We start from the raw sequence: 20,200 nt of genomic DNA on the forward strand, positions 1-20,200 counted from the left end.
TCAGTGCAGCTTTGGAAATACTCATCTGGTGTAGGGCTATAAGGGCCATGATGAAAAGCCTGTATCTCCAATAACAAATTGGGAACCATCTCTGATATTTGCAGGGAGAGAGAGACAGCCCAAAATGTCACAGACTGGGAGAGAGGTCATGCCCAAAAAGAAGAGTTGGGCTCTCAGTGAGCAGAGCTTTTTCTTCCTCTTAACTTGTGCAGGTGACATTATTCTGAGAAGTAAATTTCTGTAGTACAGTATATGGAAAGCTGACCTGTTGGTTTTAAAGATGTGGGAGGACCTCTTATGTTTAGCAATCACTAATAGCTAAAACTCATCCCAAACAAACTTAATCTCAGTCTGAACCTATGAACTATGCTCTCATTTAGTCTCAATACAGTCTGTGTTCCAGTTAAATTAGATGTTTATGGAATATGTGAATACACACACACTAAAATATGGAATATGTTTTCTTAAAGTAAACTCTGATTATCTGAATGGCTTGGGGGATATCCGAAACCTTCAGGTAATCAGAATGTCTGATAAATGAAATTTGGCTCCTATATGAGTTTCAGATCATCTGAAATATGGATAATAGAGTTAAGATGATTAGTATTTTACTTGTTTTCCACATGTAAGCAGCACTAAAATGATAAGATTGTGAGATATGTGATAGCTCAGAGTAAGGAGAATAGGCAAAGGAAAAACTTAATTTGTGGCGCAAAGGGACGCCATTTCCATGCTCCCTACAGTATCGGCTATTATTTAGTGTTCCATTGCTCCGTTTAGTAGCTTCCACTCTAGAGACATTCATCAAAACGTTTTCAACATGAAAAAAACCTATAAAACTCCTTGAATTTTCTTTTCCAGGAGAAGAATCACTAGGGCATTTTTTAATGTTGATAATCCAAAATTTTAAAAAGTCCTTTGTCTTCATTCAGCAGAGACATAAATACTGTCCCCCAGTATCCAGAAACCGTATGTCCCAACTTCACTGACATAACTGCAGATCCTGACAAAAATACAGGTTAGTTACTTTTTCAACAACGGATTTGGTGCTATTGTTTGTACAGTAGTACACATAAGTACCACACATTGTTTCTTAACTACGTTTATGTATAAACCCACAAGGGCTTTACTGTCAGACTGCTGTGTTTGAGCTGCGTTGCTGAGGACTTCACTTTTTTTTTTAAACTTCCTGACAACTTAAAAGGACCCAGAGAAGACTTCCTTTACTATCGCTACTCTTTGTTATAACCTAGACTTTGTTTATGGCGTTCTCACTGAAAAAAAGCAGGATTCAGGTGTCATTTCTCACTTTCTGTATTCTTTCCTGACAGTTGTCATGCTTTGCACAGGCTAAGCACCCTGACTGCAGAGTAACATTTAAACAGTTACCAGCATGATTGAAAGGTCAAAAGAACTGACTTCTTGTCTTAAGTGGAGTGGAGACACAGTTAATGCCATCAGATATTTCTCTCCTAATTTCCTAAATCATGACTGAGAAAAAGTCCTCAGCCCTTTTTGACCTTACTCCCTCCAAAATGAATGATGTGATGATTTGGGCTCTTAAATATGTGGTTGTTTTCGTTTTTCTGCATTTCAAATGGAAATCATGTTCATTTGTTTGGTGGGATTAATAAATTGTAAAGTAAAAGATTACGGGATAAATTAGAGTTTGTAGAATAGAATTGTGAGTCAGAGGAAATCTGAAGCTTGCTCTCTCTCATTTTTTTTAATGTCTTTTTTCCTTTAAAAAGTATGTGCACTTATTTGTTCCAGTTTTTAATGGCTCTAGCAGCGTGAGCTCTTCTGTTCAAAACTAGAGCCTCTTCCTGAGGAGAAGTTTTAATACACACACATAGTCAGTATTCAAATTTAGTGTGAAAACAGTCTTGGGAAGGGACTCATTTTCATTTAGTCCATCCTCGCATGATGAAAGGTACAAGTACCAGTTCTCATCAATGTCATTCCAACATCACATGTACTTTCTGTAGGAATCTTTGCTTTTGCTGTGTTGAATTTCAGAATCTGCGTCAATCTTTTTTTTTTAACCGATAGAAAAGTGTCTGATTTTGTTTTCATCTGCACAGCAAGTTCCATCAAACATAAACATTTGTCAATAAGTTCTTCCCTAGGAATTTTCATCCAGTGACATACACTCTTAGGGACAGATCCTCAGCTGGTATAAATTGGTCTAGCTCCATTGAGTCAGTTTATATCAGCTGTAGGATCTGGCCCTGACAATTGGTCTGTTTTGGAGTCTTTTAGTGAGGTTTCTTTTTATATTGACAGCCCTTCTTTTTGGTTTCAAGTAGTAATATAGGAGGGAGGGATGGGTACTGTCCTTTGTGGAAAACTATAAAGCGAGATCTTTGGCTGGATTCTCTCTCTTACATACAACCTTTTTTCTGTGGATCTAAGAATCAGATGTCACAATAGTATTAAGATTTGGTGGATCCCTCATTTCTGTACTATTGCATTTCATACACTGCAATCAAGATCTCTTTGCCGTTCTAGGTCTTTATCCTACAGGAGACTTGTGGCCTGCTCAACCAGTCTGTTTGACAAATAGCTTAAACTATAACCTTGAGAATAATGTACCGTGCCTGATCCAGGAAACCCCTTCTGTTCAAAATAGGCAAGTTATTTTTTGCTTAAATTTTTTGGTATTGCGTTGTTCAGCCTACGGCCTTAACAGCATGAATGTATCTGAGCTTATCGTGCAATGTTTAAGCATGTGCCATTTAAACAGTTTCTATGGCATGGTTGCATGTTAAGATCTAGTAAGCAAAAATCTTACTGTAGACATACTGTTTATAGCTGTTTGTTAGCTTTCAGCACATGGTATTAATATTGTCAGTACAAATTGACTAGCTTCCTCACTCGTATGTAGGTATTTCAAATTCAAATTTCACTTCATATTTCTCACAAATTTAAGCAAATTATTCTTGGAAAGCTTTTGATTTCTCTCTTTTCCTTCTGATGGAGATGGGTGCCTCATCTTTATGTATGCTTTCCTATTGTTACAATCTTTTATCCAGGACTGGATTCATATGTTAAACATATAATAAATAAATAAAAGAGTACATGAAAGATCAAATCAAATATTTACAGGTTGAAAATATTATAAAAATGAGGGCTGGGTTGACTTTCTCAAGACTTGAGGCATTGATTTTCCTACAGCAGTGAACCTCAGGCAGGAAAGATCATTTCCCCCCACAACTGTATCTCCATCCTGTAAATTGCAGGAAAAAATAGTTTAGTATGCATGGTGCAGTGGCCCTGAAGACTAGGAACAAATACACTGCATCTTACTATGTCCTCTTCAAACTGCAAAATACCATTGGCTCTTCCCTTCACAAGCTATGGGCAAATATGACATAAAAGTGCTAACTCAAATGTCCCCAACCAATGACATTTTGAATTAAAGCAGCCAAGTAATCTGATTTTAAACCTGGTATGTCCGAAAACTGCAACCCTAATGGGAAGCAACAGTAAGTATTCTGAGGCTGTAATTTTTAGGCAGAGCAAGTTAATGGTAATATGTGGCAGCTCTAATACTAAACTGCGTTGCTTTGAAAGGCTCATGTCATAATTTTGGTATTATTTAGACAAAGTTATACATGAAAATTATGTAAAATTATTTGTTTTTAAATTGTAATAACTCATGTTGGTTTCTTATTGCATGGATGTTATAACAGGGTTAACACAACTTCAGAGTAGTAAAAAATTTTTACCCTTCTAGCCTATCCAGACTGAGTCCTTGGGGCTCTTCAGATTCACTCCTCAGTAGTGCTTGTTTAATTTCTGATGTATCTTTAAGAACTACTCTTAGAAAAACTTTTTGAAAGATTTAAAATCATTTTAGTTTGAAAACTAATACAATAACAGATCCAAGTAAATACGAGAGGACAACTTGTTTGCCAGGAGCCTAATGTGATTTCAAGGGATTAAGGCAGAAACCCCTATTTTTAGCAGTTATGAATAGAAACATTTAGATAACCTTGATTATAACACCAGGGTTAGGATTTAGGAAAATTCTGTATTTAATTAAACACGATCATATGCTATGTCACATATCCATAGCACTTAAAGCAATCTGAAGGGTTTTTTAAATATAAACATTAATTAATAAGCCTCCTTAGATGCTTATGTGGTAGGAACATACTATAATTCTTTTTTTACAGATGAGGAAACTGAATCCCAGAAGGTTTTATTTGCTTAAGTAATACAGGAAGTTTGTGGCAGATCCAGAAACAGAACTCTGATAACCTTCTTTATCTTTACCTTCAGTCCTGTACTTTAGCCACTAGTCTGTTCTTCCGCCTCATGGGGAAAAGATTTTAAAAAATGCTCAGTATCATAAATGCTGGAACTAGGAGGGCATGGGATGCTGCACCCCATGGCTTGAAGTGGTTCCCATCATATACAGGGTTTACAGTTTGATTCAATGGCTTTCAGCACGCCCCATGATAAAAATTGTTATACATCCCCCGCTCAGTATAAGAATTAGCCTAATTTTAACACAACATCATTGCTGATAATAACTGTTCTGTACTATTATGTAATCAGCATGTGTGAAGTGCGATCACTTATTTCAGGCAATTGTCATATAATAGTTTTACAGTATCTTAGTGTTTTTAAACTATTTTCATAAACCCAGGATAGTATTTTGATTTTTGTTGTTTGATTTTGTTGTAATAGCTTCATTGATTGGAATGCAACTTGCGATAGCCAGTTCCCAAACATGTATTGCCCATTAGAGATGAATGGATACAGTGCTTTTCCAGAAGGTAAGAGTGCTGCTAAACTTCCAAAATATCACAAAGCATGTTCTTTTCTCTCTTCCATTGGAAAGCAAGGTAATTAACACCATATTTTTTTTTTAAACCACTAGCACTAGACTGTTAGAGAGCTGAGCTTGCTAATTTTTTTTAATTAGGTTAAAATAAATGAGGAGAAATTAGTTATTATCGTGTATGTGTATTTACAGTAGTGCTTAGAGACCCCAGGTAATATGAGGTTCCCATTGTGCGAGTTGCTGAAGACACACAAGAGTTGGTCCCTACCCCAAAGAACTTATGATCTAATTGGACAAGACAGACAAAGGATGGGAGAACCAGGCTGTTATGTGTAATGTCTGTTTTCCAGTTAGGGAACTAAAGCCCAGAGGGGTTAAATAATTTAATCTGTGGCAGATCTAGGGAAACAGCCCAGGTCTCCTGATTCCTGTTCTAGCACCCTAACCACATGGTCCTCACTCCTCTCTAGAATGTGGTTTTTCAGATACCCTTAGTTAAATTCCTGATTTGGAACAACCCGAATGAGTTTTTTGACCCACTCACCCAAAATCTGGTTTGCAGAGCTTCCTAAAGGCCTAATTTTGATTTCACTTACATCAGTTTTCTACCAGTGGGACTACATTAACTCCAGCAGAGTTATCAGGCCCAGAGTGTTCTTTTTACCATTCCTTCTCTGCACCCCACTCATAAATCTCAGACCTCAACTGTGTCGGTACTCATTGGTGGAGAGCAAGGGAGCTGAAACAAATCTATGAATAGAAAGCCTGAAAAGTATTTGTTTGTAAACTTTTGAGAAGTTGTTGTTTACTCAAATTTACTTGACACCAAGTACTATACAGTATTGTGTTGTGTGTGCACGTGGGAAATAAGGCAACTTAAAAGTGCTGTGCAAAGACCAGGTTTCGTAAAGTAGAAATCCCAACAGATTGCGCACCCTGTGACAGAGCTCAGTATACTAGAGTGTGCAACATACCGTCTCTTGTGGCCAGTATTTTTTTCCCAGGATGTGATTTGTTTTGCACGTTGAGCACGTTCACAGGTACCTGGAATACTGTACTACTAGGCAGGCTTTATTTAAAGATGAACCTACAAGAGCACAGGATTTTGAATCCCAGTAGTGCCTTGGAAGTCTAGGGCTGAGGCATGTGGGCAGGGAAGGATGGGGAAGCTTTGTCTTAATGTTGTCCACAATCTACCTGCTTTGTGGCTAATGGAGGATTTCAATCTCCAGCAATCCAGAGATAAAAGATTTTATGTAGCCTTTACCCATCCCCTTGCTAGCAATTGGCTAATGGCCCCAGTAGTAGCTAATAAGAAACGATAATCCCATTTACATTGTAGGTTTGAAAGATGCATGGAAATATGTAAATGTTACAAAGAGGTGATTTCTGTATTGCCAGGAAGTCACCTTGGATTGGTGAAAGTCGGCTAGCAGTTCTAATGTCTCTCATGCTGGGACAGTTCAGCCGCCCCTTCCCCCCCTCCCCCCTCAGAAAGTTTAATAGAATTTATAATGCAAAAGCTTAATTTTGTTCTCCATCTCTCCTCAACTGCAGAAAATATGAATTACCCCAATGGCTTCCCATGTACTGCAGAGGGGCAAAATACCGCCTTTATTGATCACAATTGTCAGACTACCTGGAGCGCTCCACCCAACATGACGCCTACCTGGGAACCAGCCAGTTACGTCAACTCTTCAGTGAGTATTCCTGTCACCTGCAGATGAACAGGAAGATGAACATGTTTATTTCAGTCCCACAGTGCAATGTATTGTAGTGTTGTCTTTAGATATAATCACCTTCTCCTACACTAGGATGAAAATCTTCCACTTTGAAAATGTATTTTTTGTGTTTACAATAGGAAAAGAGAGTTTAATAGACAAATCTCATCAGTAAAAGCAAGAGATGATTTCAACAGCACATACTCATAGTGGATTCAATAGGGCACAGGATGGAAGAAGTGATAGAAATTTGCAGGGGGCACAGAGGGACATTTAATTCTATGATTTCAGATTACCTTAAAATAAAATATAGAAGTTTGAGACTAGAAAAACTTCAGTCTATTTTCCTGACAGAACAGAATTTTCCCTGTAATACATTTCTTAGTGTTTTAGCTGGTTTTAAAAGTCCTGAAGCTTCTATCACCTCCACTGGCAGACTGTTCCACAGGCTAATACATCTCACTTTCAAGAAGCTTGTCTTGATATTCATTCTAAAATTTCTCTTTACTTGCACCCCATTACTCTCACAGCAGTGTGTTCCATTTTAAATAATTCCTTTCTGTTCTTCCAGTAATGCTGTAGCACGTTACCACGTCCCTCCATTAGTCATCTCTTAGCCAAGCTTATACAGCTTTAGCTGTTTTTATCTTGCCTCTTAAATCAGTCCTTCATCCCCATGATAGTTTTTGTTACTCTTCTTTAAATTTTCTTCATTTCTCTATATTTTTCCTGGTGAGCTTGATCAGAACTGAATATAGTACTCCAGTTGTGGTCACATCGGAGCCATATAGAAGAAGGCTAATACTGCCCTGCTTTATGAAATGCCTTTGCATATGCAACCCAAAACTGCACTGGCCTTTTTCTTGCAACCATGTCATTTGTAAACTCCTGTCTATAATTTCCTGGCTATATGATCCCTAGGTTTCTCTCAGCAATTCTGCTCCCCAGGCTTCTTCCTCCCATGTAGTGTGTGTTTTTTCAGATTCTGTTTTCCCCAACATATTAGCTTGCACTTTGCCCTGATGCTTTTTTCTTGTCCTACAGCCCTACCTCTCAAGTGCCAGAAGCTTGTCTCCAATGTCTGGACTTTTTGGTTCCATCTGGGCACCTCAGAGTGATGTCTATGAAAGCTGCTGCCCAGTCAGTGCCACCGGTCAACACTCAGCTCATGTGGAGAACCAGGCTGTTATGTGTAAGCAGGAGTATTATCCAAGGTTTAACCCATTCCGTGCCTATATGAACTTGGACATATGGACTACAGCAGCCAACCGGAATGCAAATTTCCCACTTTCTAGGGACTCGGGTTACTGTGGAAACATGTGACAGGAATTTGATTTGAAAAATGTGAATAAAGATGCTTGCAATTTTGATTACTAGATTAAGCTGGCTGTTGAACTAGATTACAGTGTTGGTGGATATTTTGGCACTTTTATATGGACAATAAAAATTTTTTACAGAAATCTGTGTATTAAGTACTTTTTAAGAATTAATAAATATTACATACAAAATGTTATGTTAACATCACGTGAAGGTTAAAAATTTAAAACACAATTTTCAAAAGATGGAAAAAATTCAGATTCTCAGAGCAATATATTCACCCTCATTGCACATATTTCATATAAAGTTTGATTTTCAGCAGTGGCCTCTAAATTTGCAGGCACAAAATTGCACTTATAAATTGCAGCAAATGGTAACACTTGGCCATCTGTTTGCAATTACAGTTGCAGATATTTAGATGTCCAAACTCTGCTTCTGTAGGCAGAGTTATTTGTGGATGCTATGCCCTGGCTGTATATCAGGCCTTAAAATCCTAACTGGTAATTTGATGATAATGTATTTGTGCAACGTGTGAGAGTCCATGTTTCTTTGAGAAGCTTTTCTTTTTTGTACCTCCTGATATTTTGTGTCTTAACTTTCATGTTGCAGTAGCATTTTTGATGCATTTTTTACTTTCATGTTACATGAGCAGTCTTTGGTATATTTAATTTCCTTTGTTTAAAATTGGGGCATACTTTTCGTTAAGCAGTGAGTTTATGCTTTTCTGCAAAGCAGGATTAACAGAACAGCAACATTTCAGTTTGTTTTATGAAAGCTGAATCTTCATAGTTGAAAAGGTTACCAAGAAAGGAACCAGCCCCTTGTTGATTGTATCCTTCATGCAAGCTGTGTCAGCAGCCCATCTGTAAAGAGTCATCTCCTCAGGCATGGACATACACAGTTCTCCCTGTCCCCTTGATATGTCACAAAGTGGGCAGGAGTTGATTAAGCTCTGCTAAATCTAAGGAGATATCTACAGCACACCTTTTTTGTTTTAAAATGTTTTTCTCCAAAGTCAGTGGTAAAATTCACATTGATTTCTATGAGACCAAAGCTAGGCCAATGATGAGCACTTTTGAAAATCCCACCTTTTGTGTTTAATGGTTTTATTATACTGGTAACCAGCCCGCACATGCTGTGCTATTTTTTCTGGTGTGTTTTGCTGGACTGTCCCACTGACTGTGGACATAGAAGTAATAGCTTATAGGACTCTCTCTCAATTCAATTTTGCTGGTTTGAGTGCTAGGCCTATAGAAATAGATGTCACCATTAACATTCCTTTCTGTGTCTTTGTAGCCTGTGACAGCATGTTAAGATAGGACATTTTTAAAGATATATATTGTGAGTACGAACACAGATGTGTGAAGAATACCAGTGATCATGTGGTTTGATAGGTTCTAATGCAGTGAAGTCCCTGATCTCCCAGATAACGCTGTTTGTTTTATACCATATTCACTCCTTTGTGAACCACAAAGAGATGCAGTCAGCAGAGATATCTAGCAAAAGCCTAGCCACACTCCCTTGCTATACCCAACCAGTTCTGTTAACTTAATGATGTTCATGGGATTGGGGAGGCCTGGTTTTCTCTCTTTGGCTATCCCTATAATACATATTATAATGCAATTTTTGCTCAGTTAGTACAGGCACCAGGGTTTTGCTCCCTGCTTTAGGCAGATGGCCTTCTTGCACTTGCATTGAATTGCAGATAGAAACCCTTACTGATGATTTGGTGTCTCTGCTCAGCCCTATTTAAGTTCTAGTTGGAGTTATGTATTCTGCACCACACTGCACATTCTAAAAAACAAATCTATTAGAGAAAGTTCAGGAGGCAGCAGCAAAAATTTCAGTGTTTGAGAAAAGGATACCAAGAACTGATCATATTTTGGCCAAAGACAAGACAGTTGAGAGGACATACAAAACTACAAATACATAAAAGAATGTTATTTAAAAAGGGAACACTCATTAGTCAAACTAGAGCTGAAAAAAAAGTAGTTCTTGTGGGAAGTTGGTAATATTAGCCTAAATATTATAAATGACTACAAATGTAACAACCGTTAGTAAGGGCACAAGCTGCTAAAAAGACTGAGGAATCTTCACCCCCAGAAGACATTCAAGGCTCAACGAGTCGTTGTCATGGCCAGTTAAATCACTCCTCCTATTGCAATGTGGGGTGGAGTAGATGACCTACCACTGGTTCTTCATACCCAAGTGATTTTATACTTCAGTTAGAAGAAAGAGTCAGAAGTCCAAATTAATGATAAGGAAATCTCATTTCTCTTGAGCAATATTATATGTAATTTCTTGCCTCGTATCAGGAAATCATGACCGTAGGAATAGGCTCTTCCCATACCACTATGAAGCTATTATCAAATTGTATTTAAGCCTGCATAGAAACAACAAAAAAGTGTCCACCTGCAAACTAAATTGTGAAGAATAGTCTGCACAGTTCACCAGTTATCGCGAACGTACATATGTGGTTATTGCATTTGGACCAGAGATGCAGGTTGTGGGTATTTCAGTCCCACAGTGAAAAGTATTGTAGTGTTGTCTTTAACTATAATAACCACCTCCTGCACTAGTTAGTTTTCCATTTTGAAAATGTATTTTTTGCGTTTGCAACAGGAGAAGAGAGTTTATTTTAGAGAAATCTCAGTAAAAGCAAGAGATGATTTCAGTAGCACACGTTCATAGTGGATTCAGTAGGACACCGGATGGAAGAAGTGATAGAAATTTGAAGGGGGCAGAGAGGGACATTAATTCTATATTTCTTTTGAGTGTATTCTGGAATCAGAGAAGTTTGAGACTAGAAAAACCTATTAGATAATTCAGTCTATTTTCCCGTGTTCCCGTGCAGTATCTTTTAGTGTTTTAGCCAGTTTTAAAAGTCCTACGGCTTCTGTGACCTCCATTGGCAAACTGTTCTACAGGTTACATCTCGCTGTCGGGAGGTTTTTCCTGATATTCATCCTAAAATTTGTTTTTACTTGCACTGCATTACTCCTCGTGACAGCACTGTGTTCCACTCTACATAATTCCTCTCCATCCTAAGTGATTTCAGCCTTCCAATAGTGCTATAGCACGTTACCATGTCCCTCCATTAGTCATCTTTTAGCCAAGCTTATGCATCCTTAGCTCTTTCTGTCTTGCATCTTAAATCAGTCCTTCATCCCCCTGAGATTTTTTGTTACACTTTAAATTTTTTCCATTTGTCTGTATTTAGGCTGGTAAGTCTGATCAGAACTGAATATAGTACTCCAACTGTGGTCATATCAGAGCCATAGAGAAGAAGGTTAATACTGCCCTGATTAGTAAAATGCCTTTGCATATGTAACCCAAAACAGCATTGGCTTTTTTTTTTTTTTTTTTTTTGGAAACTATGTCATTTGTAAACTTCCGTCTAATTTGCCAGCTATGTGACCAGTGGGCTTCTCTGTCTTTTTCCTCTGATGTAGTGTATGTGTTTTCAGATTGTTTCCCCCAAGCATTATCTTGCACTTTGCCCTGATGCTTTTTTCTTGTCCTGCAGCCCTACCTCTCACGCGCCAGAAGTTTCTCTCCAATGTCTGGACTTTTTGTTTCCATCTGGATGCCTCAAGAGTGATGACTGTGAAAGCTGCCCAGTCAGTGCTACCGGTCAACACACAGCTCATGTTGAGAACTGGGCACTAACTGGCTAGAAGAGGAGAAGGATAGTGGTAGTATCATACGCCTTACAACTTTTAGCCCACCAAATAGGAAGACATGTGGCACTTACCTCTGCACATACAGAGTGAAGTGCTGTTTAAACCTTCTCAAATTGTCTTTTAAATTTCCAGAGAGCTTCAACTCTGCTGGGGCTTTGAACTGCTTCATTCTTCCACTCAGGGTATTTTCTTAGTTCATTTTGCTCCTGGTACTGTGTGGGGGTGATTGCTCAGTGCATACGGTGCTTGCAATAGCTGGTTCCGATGCACTCAAAGTGTATAATAGATTTCAGTTAACTCAGGCTGAGGAGGCCAACCATGAAACTGTAAAGAAAAGGTGTACTCGTGGCACCTTAGAGACTAATGTTAGTCTCTAAGGTGCCACAAGTACACCTTTTCTTTTTGCGGATACAGACTAACATGGCTGCTACTCTGAAACATGAAACTGTAGTACAGACATTTGAGGAGTACCGCACTCCACATAAAAATGAAACCTCTGAGAGAGATGTTTTAAACAGAGTACAGAAAGAAGATGTGTTTGACTGATCTAAGACTGAAGAGCCAATCTTGAAATTTTGGGGGGCTGAGTTCCTGAGAAGAGACCAGAATATGATTGAGATCTGAAACACAAACTTCAGAGACAGACGACGGGGAGAGTCTAATTAATCCTTGACAAAGCAATAAGCATTTGCCAAGAAAAGGAAATCCTCCAGTTCAGAGTGAAGCTTACTGGAGGTGGAGGTGGACATGACAGAGAATCCAAAACAAGAAAAGAGAACTAAGGAAGAAAAGCATGCAGTGCGGGTCTCTGCCCCTGCTGCTGACCCTTTGTTCAAAAGAAAACTGAAAACAAGAATGCCTGCACTGTTGGAAACTGGTATCAGAGCCACTGGGGACTTGCAGATGGTAAAGGGACAGATAAAGGAAAACAAAAACTCAATGTGATTTGGGGTCCTGGGAGCTGCCGTCACTTCATGAACGTGAACTTCATGAACAGTGCATCTCTCTCTGATGGGAAACAATGGTTGCAAATGGAAGTAGTGTCACAAGAGGTTGCCATTTGTCGCCCTAGATGGACATGAGCTACAGAGGAATAATCCCGAAGGGAGGGAGATAAGTGGCGTGGAGTCTGCCGTTTTGCCCAGTAGCGTCTCAGACAGGCACCAAGAACAAGTTAAGAAGTGGATTTGCTGCCTCCAGAAAGCAGGAGTGCTGCTGTTCTAGGGGAACCCCACAGGTCCAAGCAACAGTGCAGGTTTATCGAGGACTGATTGAACCTTGTTAATAATTGTGTGTTGTATTAATCCTGGGGGCTGTAATGTTTCTGTTACTCAGCTTTGTTTGGCAGGGACAATGTGGTGGGAACTGGCCTGTAAGTGCTGAGTTACCCAGACAGAGTCTGGAGGGGTTTGGGGGAACTCTTGTTGCACACAGTCAGAAAAGGACATAGAATAAAGCAGAGTTCTTGCAAGCACTGAGTGATCACTGATCAGCACTGTTGTGGGTATCTCTACTTTCCCCCTTTATTGAGAAGTCAGGAGGGAGATGAGGATTCATTGTCACATTGCTATAAAGCAGCAGTATGATGCAGCTTTGGAGATTTTGTCTCTCTCTGCTCCACAGCTTAGTAAATGGTTTTATATATATATATATTTAAAATCAGCACAAAAAAGTGGCTTATTTTGGTTTAGCATGAACCTATTCCTAATTGATTTAAGCTACATTGCAAACAGCCACTCTTAAACCAAAATAAGAATGTCCATATTGGGGTTTGCACTGCTTTAACTTCACATCTTTAGTTAAACTGGTGCAACCCCGTTGCAGAACAAGCCCTGATTCCAGCAGCCTTCTTTTCTTTTATACTGCCATTTCAGACTCCAGAAAATACTGTGGTTGTACCCACATTTTCTGGAATGTGGGGACACATTAAAGAAGTTCATGCCAAATAACTAGCTCTGCAAGACCTCGCTTCTCAAACCAGTAGTGGCAAAATTTGGATTTCTTGGTTTTTTTTCATTTTATTTTATTTTTATTGAGTTTACAGTTTTTGAAGGGAAGTGGTTGGTTTCCGACTTCTGTGTGAGCACAGGTGTACAGGAAGCTTTCTCATTGTCTCATCTGGCTTCCAGAAACTACTTTGTGCAGGGTGATAGACATTCACTAGATTTCTCTTCCTCCCACCATCCCCAAACAATTAAAATACTTCATTCACTTTTCCCTGAATGTAACCATTCAGGCTGCAGTGGTGAAACACTTCACAATTGACATTATACATAGCTCTGTTATGATGTCTGGCCATTATTTACTGAAATAAATGGTTTCACATAATTCGCTTGGCTTGTTAAGGAAAGGTGTTTTTCTGTGTAGAGAAGGAAATACCAAAGAATATAACCAGTCCAACCAGATGTTGAAATTGGCAAGGGAGCCTTTTGGGAGTGAAATAAAAGTAAAGTCTGATGAAGAAAAATGACATCTCCTTCCAAACAGTCTTCTCAAGTAGATGGTATGATGACATGGTCACTTAGGCTAAATTCTTCTTTCAGTAGGCTCAAATCAGAGATGAGGGATTGTTGCAATATTCCTCCTACCAACTTTTTATTTGCACACAGAGTGAATTACTCTTCATGAAGCTTGGCTCACAACTGCATATGGAGGCTTTGGGAGGAATAAATTGTGTGAGAGAGAGTTGAAGAATGACCTCATCGCTGCCCTATCTCTCCTGCAGTGTGGTTAGTTACTCCTGTGTCTGCCACTGCTGTTTGGGGCCACAATCCATTTTTTCAACAAATTGCTGTTTACACAACTTTTGAGGCTGTAGGCTGCCTCATGGCAGGGCTGGATGGGTCGTTCTCTATAGGAAATGGCTAGTGGTCTCACCAGTTCAGATGGAAGCCCCTCAGCAGGTTGAGAGTGCCCCTCTCTGGTATACTGGGTCACTGTTCCTTACAGAGCATGGATCTTCTAACAATCCTTAAATCATGCACACAGCCCTGCATGGTTTTCAAGTGAATAGAGAAGCAAATGACTCTTTTCTAGTCCCCATGCCTCCATACCCAGCCAATTAAGGTGCTCTGTAGCCCCGAGGCCTACCCCTTTCAGAAGACCCTTTGCTAATAATTAGCCAGGGCTTTCCTTGTCTCCATGACTTCAGAATTGCCTCCTTTGTGGCTCTCCCTCACTGCTGCTAATGTGCTAGCCAGCACAGCCCCCCATCACTCAAGTTCTGTGGGTTCATCTTCACTCTTTCCCTTGTTTCCTACTGCCTCCTGGAGCTTCACCAGATCCCCACTGCTACTAGACTCCAGTACTCGCTAAGGCAACTCTATCCCTAACCTGGCTATCATAACAATTAGCATCCTCAGATGATGGGTCTTGTGACCGATATGAGACAAGCCACTACCACAAGATTGGCTTGCATTGAATCCTGGCTGCATGCCTGGTGATACCAAAATGATAGTGCACTTTCACAGCCAGCCCAAGCATGCCTTCCACTTCATCTATGGCTCAGGATATCCCTGATCTCAAGCACAACTTTTGAGTAGAATGTATATCTCCTAGGTGTTATAATAATTCAAATAAATAATAATATGAAAATGACTGTTGAGGTCTCTTACGGTCCTAACCAGCAAGACAGTACAGCAGGGGGATTGCTTGAGAGGTTGATCCCATGTCTGCCTTTGCCCTTCACAACTGTTTTTCAAATGAAGCGTGAAGATTTTCTTGCTGCTAAGACTTAAATTCAAGGTTCTTTGTTTCTCTTGTACCAGTTTAACACCTCACTAACACCCAAAATAGAGGGGGAAGTTGCTTTTACTTTTTTAGGTGACTTCACTGTTTGCAGAACATTAAACATTGAACTCAGGTTTTTGGCATGTAAGTATAGAAGGAAATAATTTGAAATGTATTCATCTGTAGTTTTTAAAGGGTATTGATTTGGGCTCAAAAAATATTTCTGTTCACCCTGAATATACTTTAATGATTCACAGCAAGCAAATGTAATGTAGAGTGAATAATACTTTCCTCACAAGGCTGTCAAGGCCCATAATTGTTTGTAAAAGAACTTACTGGGCCTTAAATGAAAGTTGCTAAATGTGTAAAGTATCAGTATTAATAATTATTAATTCTTGTTGGTTAAATGCAGCTCTGGGAATACATAATACAAAGGAATCTCCTTTACCACGCAGTATAGTCTCAATGACATCCCGGGCTTGTTTCGCATTTACACCGAGGTCCCTTTAAGTGGCCAGAGTGGTGTAAATGAGAATCAGGCCCACTGTGTTCTGAAACACGTCTCCTTCAGCATGACTTAAGCAAATGAAATCTGATGTGCTGCATGTTTGTTGGTTTTGGTTTTTGTTACAAGTATCTAAAACATCTTATGCCCAAGATCAAGAAATCTGAAAAACTAACCAAAACAGTGCTTTGTTTGAAGGGAATCATGGAAGAGAAGAGTCTTAAATTATCTTCTTGCTTCCTTCATTCCCATTTCCTCCTCTATCTCCTTCCTTTTTCCAGTTCCTCCTCAGTATCAGTTCTTCCCACCAACCTCTCACGCAGGAGGGCTCTCCCCTCTGACCTGTTTTGGTAGACGCAATAAAGTTGGTAGCTACATGCAGGAGTGTGGGTTTATTAACGAAGCCCCCAGAGAATGAATAAATGTTCTGTCAGTTCTATAATCAGAAATAGGAAACAGGTGCCCAATGTCTTCAGAAACGAAATAGCTTTAAGCAGTACTGTACCTAGTATTCTTACACATTACAAAAAAAAGTTACTGCTATATTTGATCTTTATAAAGACTAAAGGGCCAACTTAAAAACATTCAATGCAGAGCAGAATAATGCATTTTTATAGATGATAGATCAAATTTACCTGCAACATAAATGGGTGCAATCCACTAATGTTAAATGCATCCACTTATGCCAGCAGTGAATTTGGCCTGATGTTTATATTTTTTACAGTTAAAGTTGCCACAAACATGTCTCTAGTATTAGGAGATGGAGAAAAAAATGTTTAATGCTTTACATACCACATGATATTTGGAAGAAGTCCTGATAGATGATATTAATAACAAGGCCTCTGCCATAATGGATTTCCCCTATTTTAAAAAAAATTCTTTTGTATATGGTTTGATTACTCTTTCTGCTGTATAACAGGAAGATACTCTTAAAATGAGCATTCCATATTAGTAGGAAAGAAGCAAACTTCTCTGGCTGATCGTTACTCATAGAGAAGCTTATCTTAGCCTCTTAACATTCTCCAACTGGTCTCTGTTATGGATTATGAAGAGAAGGTACCTCAGTGTGAAGACGCATCTTTTTTGTACCAAAGATAAGGTTGAGGGGTGGTCTATGCATCCTATCTGGATTATCTAAACTTTCTGGAACAGGTTCAGATTTTAAGAAGGGTGAGAGTATTTCAGGCATGTAAAATCAATAAACACAGACAGTGGTATGACAGAGGTACAAGGACATTAGGGCACTACCAGGAAATAACTGTGGGCTGGTGTCTACCATCCCTCTTGCTCCTTTGGAACAAACCACATAAGCTGTGGAGCTGAAGCAGAGCGATGCCTCCTACATAATCAATTGAGCAGGTGAACTTTATTACCTGGGTGCTAGTGGGATTTGAAGCAACTTCTTTCAGAAGAGGGGAGGAAGGACAACCAGACGTACAGGGAAAGAGCTCTCAAAGGTAAAATCAGTGGTGTTAAAGGGGGTTATCTTGGTTAAACTATTTGGCATTTGTTTATGTGCTGACCTAGGTATACAGTGCAAGTATAACTTGCAATGTGGGTTGCTAGAAATTCATGCTGTCAATAGAAAAGCGTAACTGAAACCAAAGCAGAGGGTGTGGTGCTTTCTTTGAATCATAAATACACCATAATAGCATATTGTGCTTATGTTGTTTGTGAGGTACTTTCGAATCCTTAAGAAGGAAAGAGACTCTGTACAAGTTAAACTGTTTAATTCCAATGGGGCCTAAAGATAGAATCTATTTTCTGATATAAAGGGCAGATGATGCCAAAAATCTTCTGTAACCTTAGTATGACCATAGTTGCACTCTGAGTAGGTCTCTAGACAGTGTTAATGACTTTGCATTTAGAACTGAGTGAATAATTTTTTCGGTATGATGTCTGAACATGAAAAACTATTGGTTTGCTTCCAACCAAAACTGAATTGTTTTTGGTGTTCTCACCACAACAAAACAAAAATGGGGGGAAAAAATCATTCAAGTTGAACAAAATGTTTTGAATGTTGTTTTGAAAATATTGATTCAAAATGGCAGTTCGTTCTGAAAATGTTTTGAAATGAAATATCAAAATGGTTCATTTTAAAAAGGTTGAAATGAAATATTTTACATTTCCAAAATTCCTACCCCCCATTTTTTGTATTAAACTATTCACCAAATTTGTGCAAAAAAAGTGCCCAGCTCTACTTGCATTCGTACAGAAAACAGCTTTCCTACAAATGTAGTTGATTCCTAAAGACACAGATAGGGACTTTTGAACATCCAACTAGATGTCTCCATGCCTAATTCCTGTTGATTTCAGTAGCACTGCCCCACCTTACAGGGGTGTGTTGTGAGGAGAAATACATTAAAGATCAGGAAGCACTCAGATACTACTTGTTTGTACTACTGTAGTGCTTAGCAGCCCTCATTGTGGACCAGGACCCCATTGTGCTAGGTGGTGTACAAACACAGGACAAAGATGGTCCATAAGAACAGCCATACTGGGTCAGACCAAAGGTCCATCAAGCCCAGTATCCTGTCTTCAGACAGTGGCCAATGCCAAGTGCTTCAGAGGGAATGAACAGAACAGGTAATCATCAAGTGATCCATCCCCAATCACCCATTCCCAGCTTCTGGCAAACAGAGGCTCGGGACACTATCCCTACCCATCATGGCTACTAGCCATTGATGGACTTATCCTCCATGGATTTATCATCTACTTTTTTAGACCCTGTTATAGTCTTGGCCTTCACACTATCCAGTGGCAATGAGTTCCACAGGATGACTGTGCACTGTGTGAAGAAAAATACTTCCTTTTGTTTGTTTTAAACCTGCTGCCTATTAATTTCATTTGGTGACCCCTAGTTATAGTTGTATTATAAGGAGGAGTAAATAACACTTTCTCCATACCAGTCAAGATTTTATAGACCTCTATCATATCCCCCCTTCTTCATCTCTTTTCCAAGCTAAAAAGTCCCAGTCTGATTAATCTTGCCTCGCATGGAAGCTGTTCCATACCCCTAAACATTTCTGTTGGCCTTTTCTGAACCTTTTCCAATTTCAGTATATCTTTTTGGAGATGGGGCGACCAGATATACACTCAGTATTCAAGATGTGGGCATAACATGGATTTATATAGAGGAAATATGGTATTTTCTACCTTATTATCTATCTCTTTCCTAATGATTTCCAACATTCTTTTTGCTTTTTTGACTGCTGCTGTACATTGAGTGAATGTTTTCAGAGAACTATCTACAATGACTCCAAGATCTCTTTCTTGACGGGTAATAGCTAATTTAGACCTCATCGTTTATATGTATAGTTGGGATTGTTTTTCAATGTGCAATTTTTCCAATGTCCCTTCCCCGAAATGAGCGCCATAAAATACCTAAGATAGATAAGTTTAGTGGGGACAGAGAGAAAGAAATATTTAAATTCCCCGAGCTATTCTGTGGGCATATGATTATATATATATATATTAATTAGATGGGCTACCCTGGTATCTCCACCAGAGGCTTTGAAAAAGACAGTGAGACTTCTGGCTATGAGGACTGAGGTATAAATGAATAACACAAACTGTGCGGAGGGAGGTGGGAGCAGGATGAAGGGATGTGACATACTAGCAGTATGATCAGCATGACGTCCCTCAAGCATCATGTTAGTTTTGTATTTTTGGGGTGAGATTTTACTTAATATTTTAATATGTACCTTGGGATGGGGTTGAAGTGAGGGAATGAAGTAGCAGGATAGTCAAAGGAACTGATAGGTCTCCACTATCATGTAGTGGTGTCAAGTGCGTGCTAAAGGCATAAGAAAGGGAAAGGAGAATGTGGGGACCAGGCATCACGCAAAATTAGGGGATTTTTATGGCACTTTTTGCACTGTTCAGTGTTTGGTTTATGCACTTTATTTCTGGTTTTAGTGTTGGTTTATTTCTGTTGTTGAGATGTTCTAATGGCAGCTGGCCTGCCTGGCAATACTTAATATTGGTTGGTTGGTTTTTTGGAATACAGCCATGTACACAAATAAAGGGCTTTGATTTTATTAAGTAAGTTTATTGCCATCTCTACATCACATCATATAATATATATTTCAAATACTAAAGAGAAACGCATGGTAAAGCACAACTGGTAAGTTGTATTTGTACACAATTTCTTAATACATGTACATGAATCCATCAAGTATATGCCACAGTTCCCCCCATTTCATAAGCAGTCAGCACATCCATAATAACAATTTGTGACAATCAATTTGCCCCACCATTCTCTGCAGACAGTGACAGTACCCCCATTTTGTTGTGTGATGTGGCAGAACCTTATTTACTGTAAACATTGCTGTATAAACACATTCATAATCATACTATTCTTTGCCCCCTACAAGTCCACATAACATCCCTGATTTCTGTTGTGCGGGAGCTTTCTGCTCCAGCTGTGATAGGTGCACGTTCTGGCTGA

General features: G+C 39.1%; 1 protein-coding gene across 11 annotated transcripts in view; it reads left to right on the top strand.

The window, feature by feature from the left end:
* TMEM131L (transmembrane 131 like) overlaps positions 1-7,976 on the top strand; it is a 117,491-nt gene extending 109,515 nt beyond the window's left edge. For 6 of the 11 annotated variants that reach the window (XM_038398703.2, XM_043513171.1, XM_043513167.1 and 3 more), the window contains 5 exons: positions 933-1,018; positions 2,512-2,632; positions 4,699-4,787; positions 6,353-6,495; positions 7,561-7,976. In XM_038398703.2, coding sequence (XP_038254631.1) covers positions 933-1,018; positions 2,512-2,632; positions 4,699-4,787; positions 6,353-6,495; positions 7,561-7,839 — 718 coding nt within the window. In that variant the 3' untranslated portion in view covers positions 7,840-7,976. Of the gene's footprint in view, positions 1-932; positions 1,019-2,511; positions 2,633-4,698; positions 4,788-6,352; positions 6,496-7,560 lie in introns of those variants that run through there. The other 5 variants (XM_043513169.1, XM_043513172.1, XM_043513168.1 and 2 more) reach the window with 2 other exon arrangements.
* Positions 7,977-20,200: the final 12,224 nt, after the last annotated feature.

Source organism: Dermochelys coriacea, chromosome 4 (assembly GCF_009764565.3).
Source record: "Dermochelys coriacea isolate rDerCor1 chromosome 4, rDerCor1.pri.v4, whole genome shotgun sequence".
NCBI classification, from domain to species: domain Eukaryota; kingdom Metazoa; phylum Chordata; order Testudines; family Dermochelyidae; genus Dermochelys; species Dermochelys coriacea.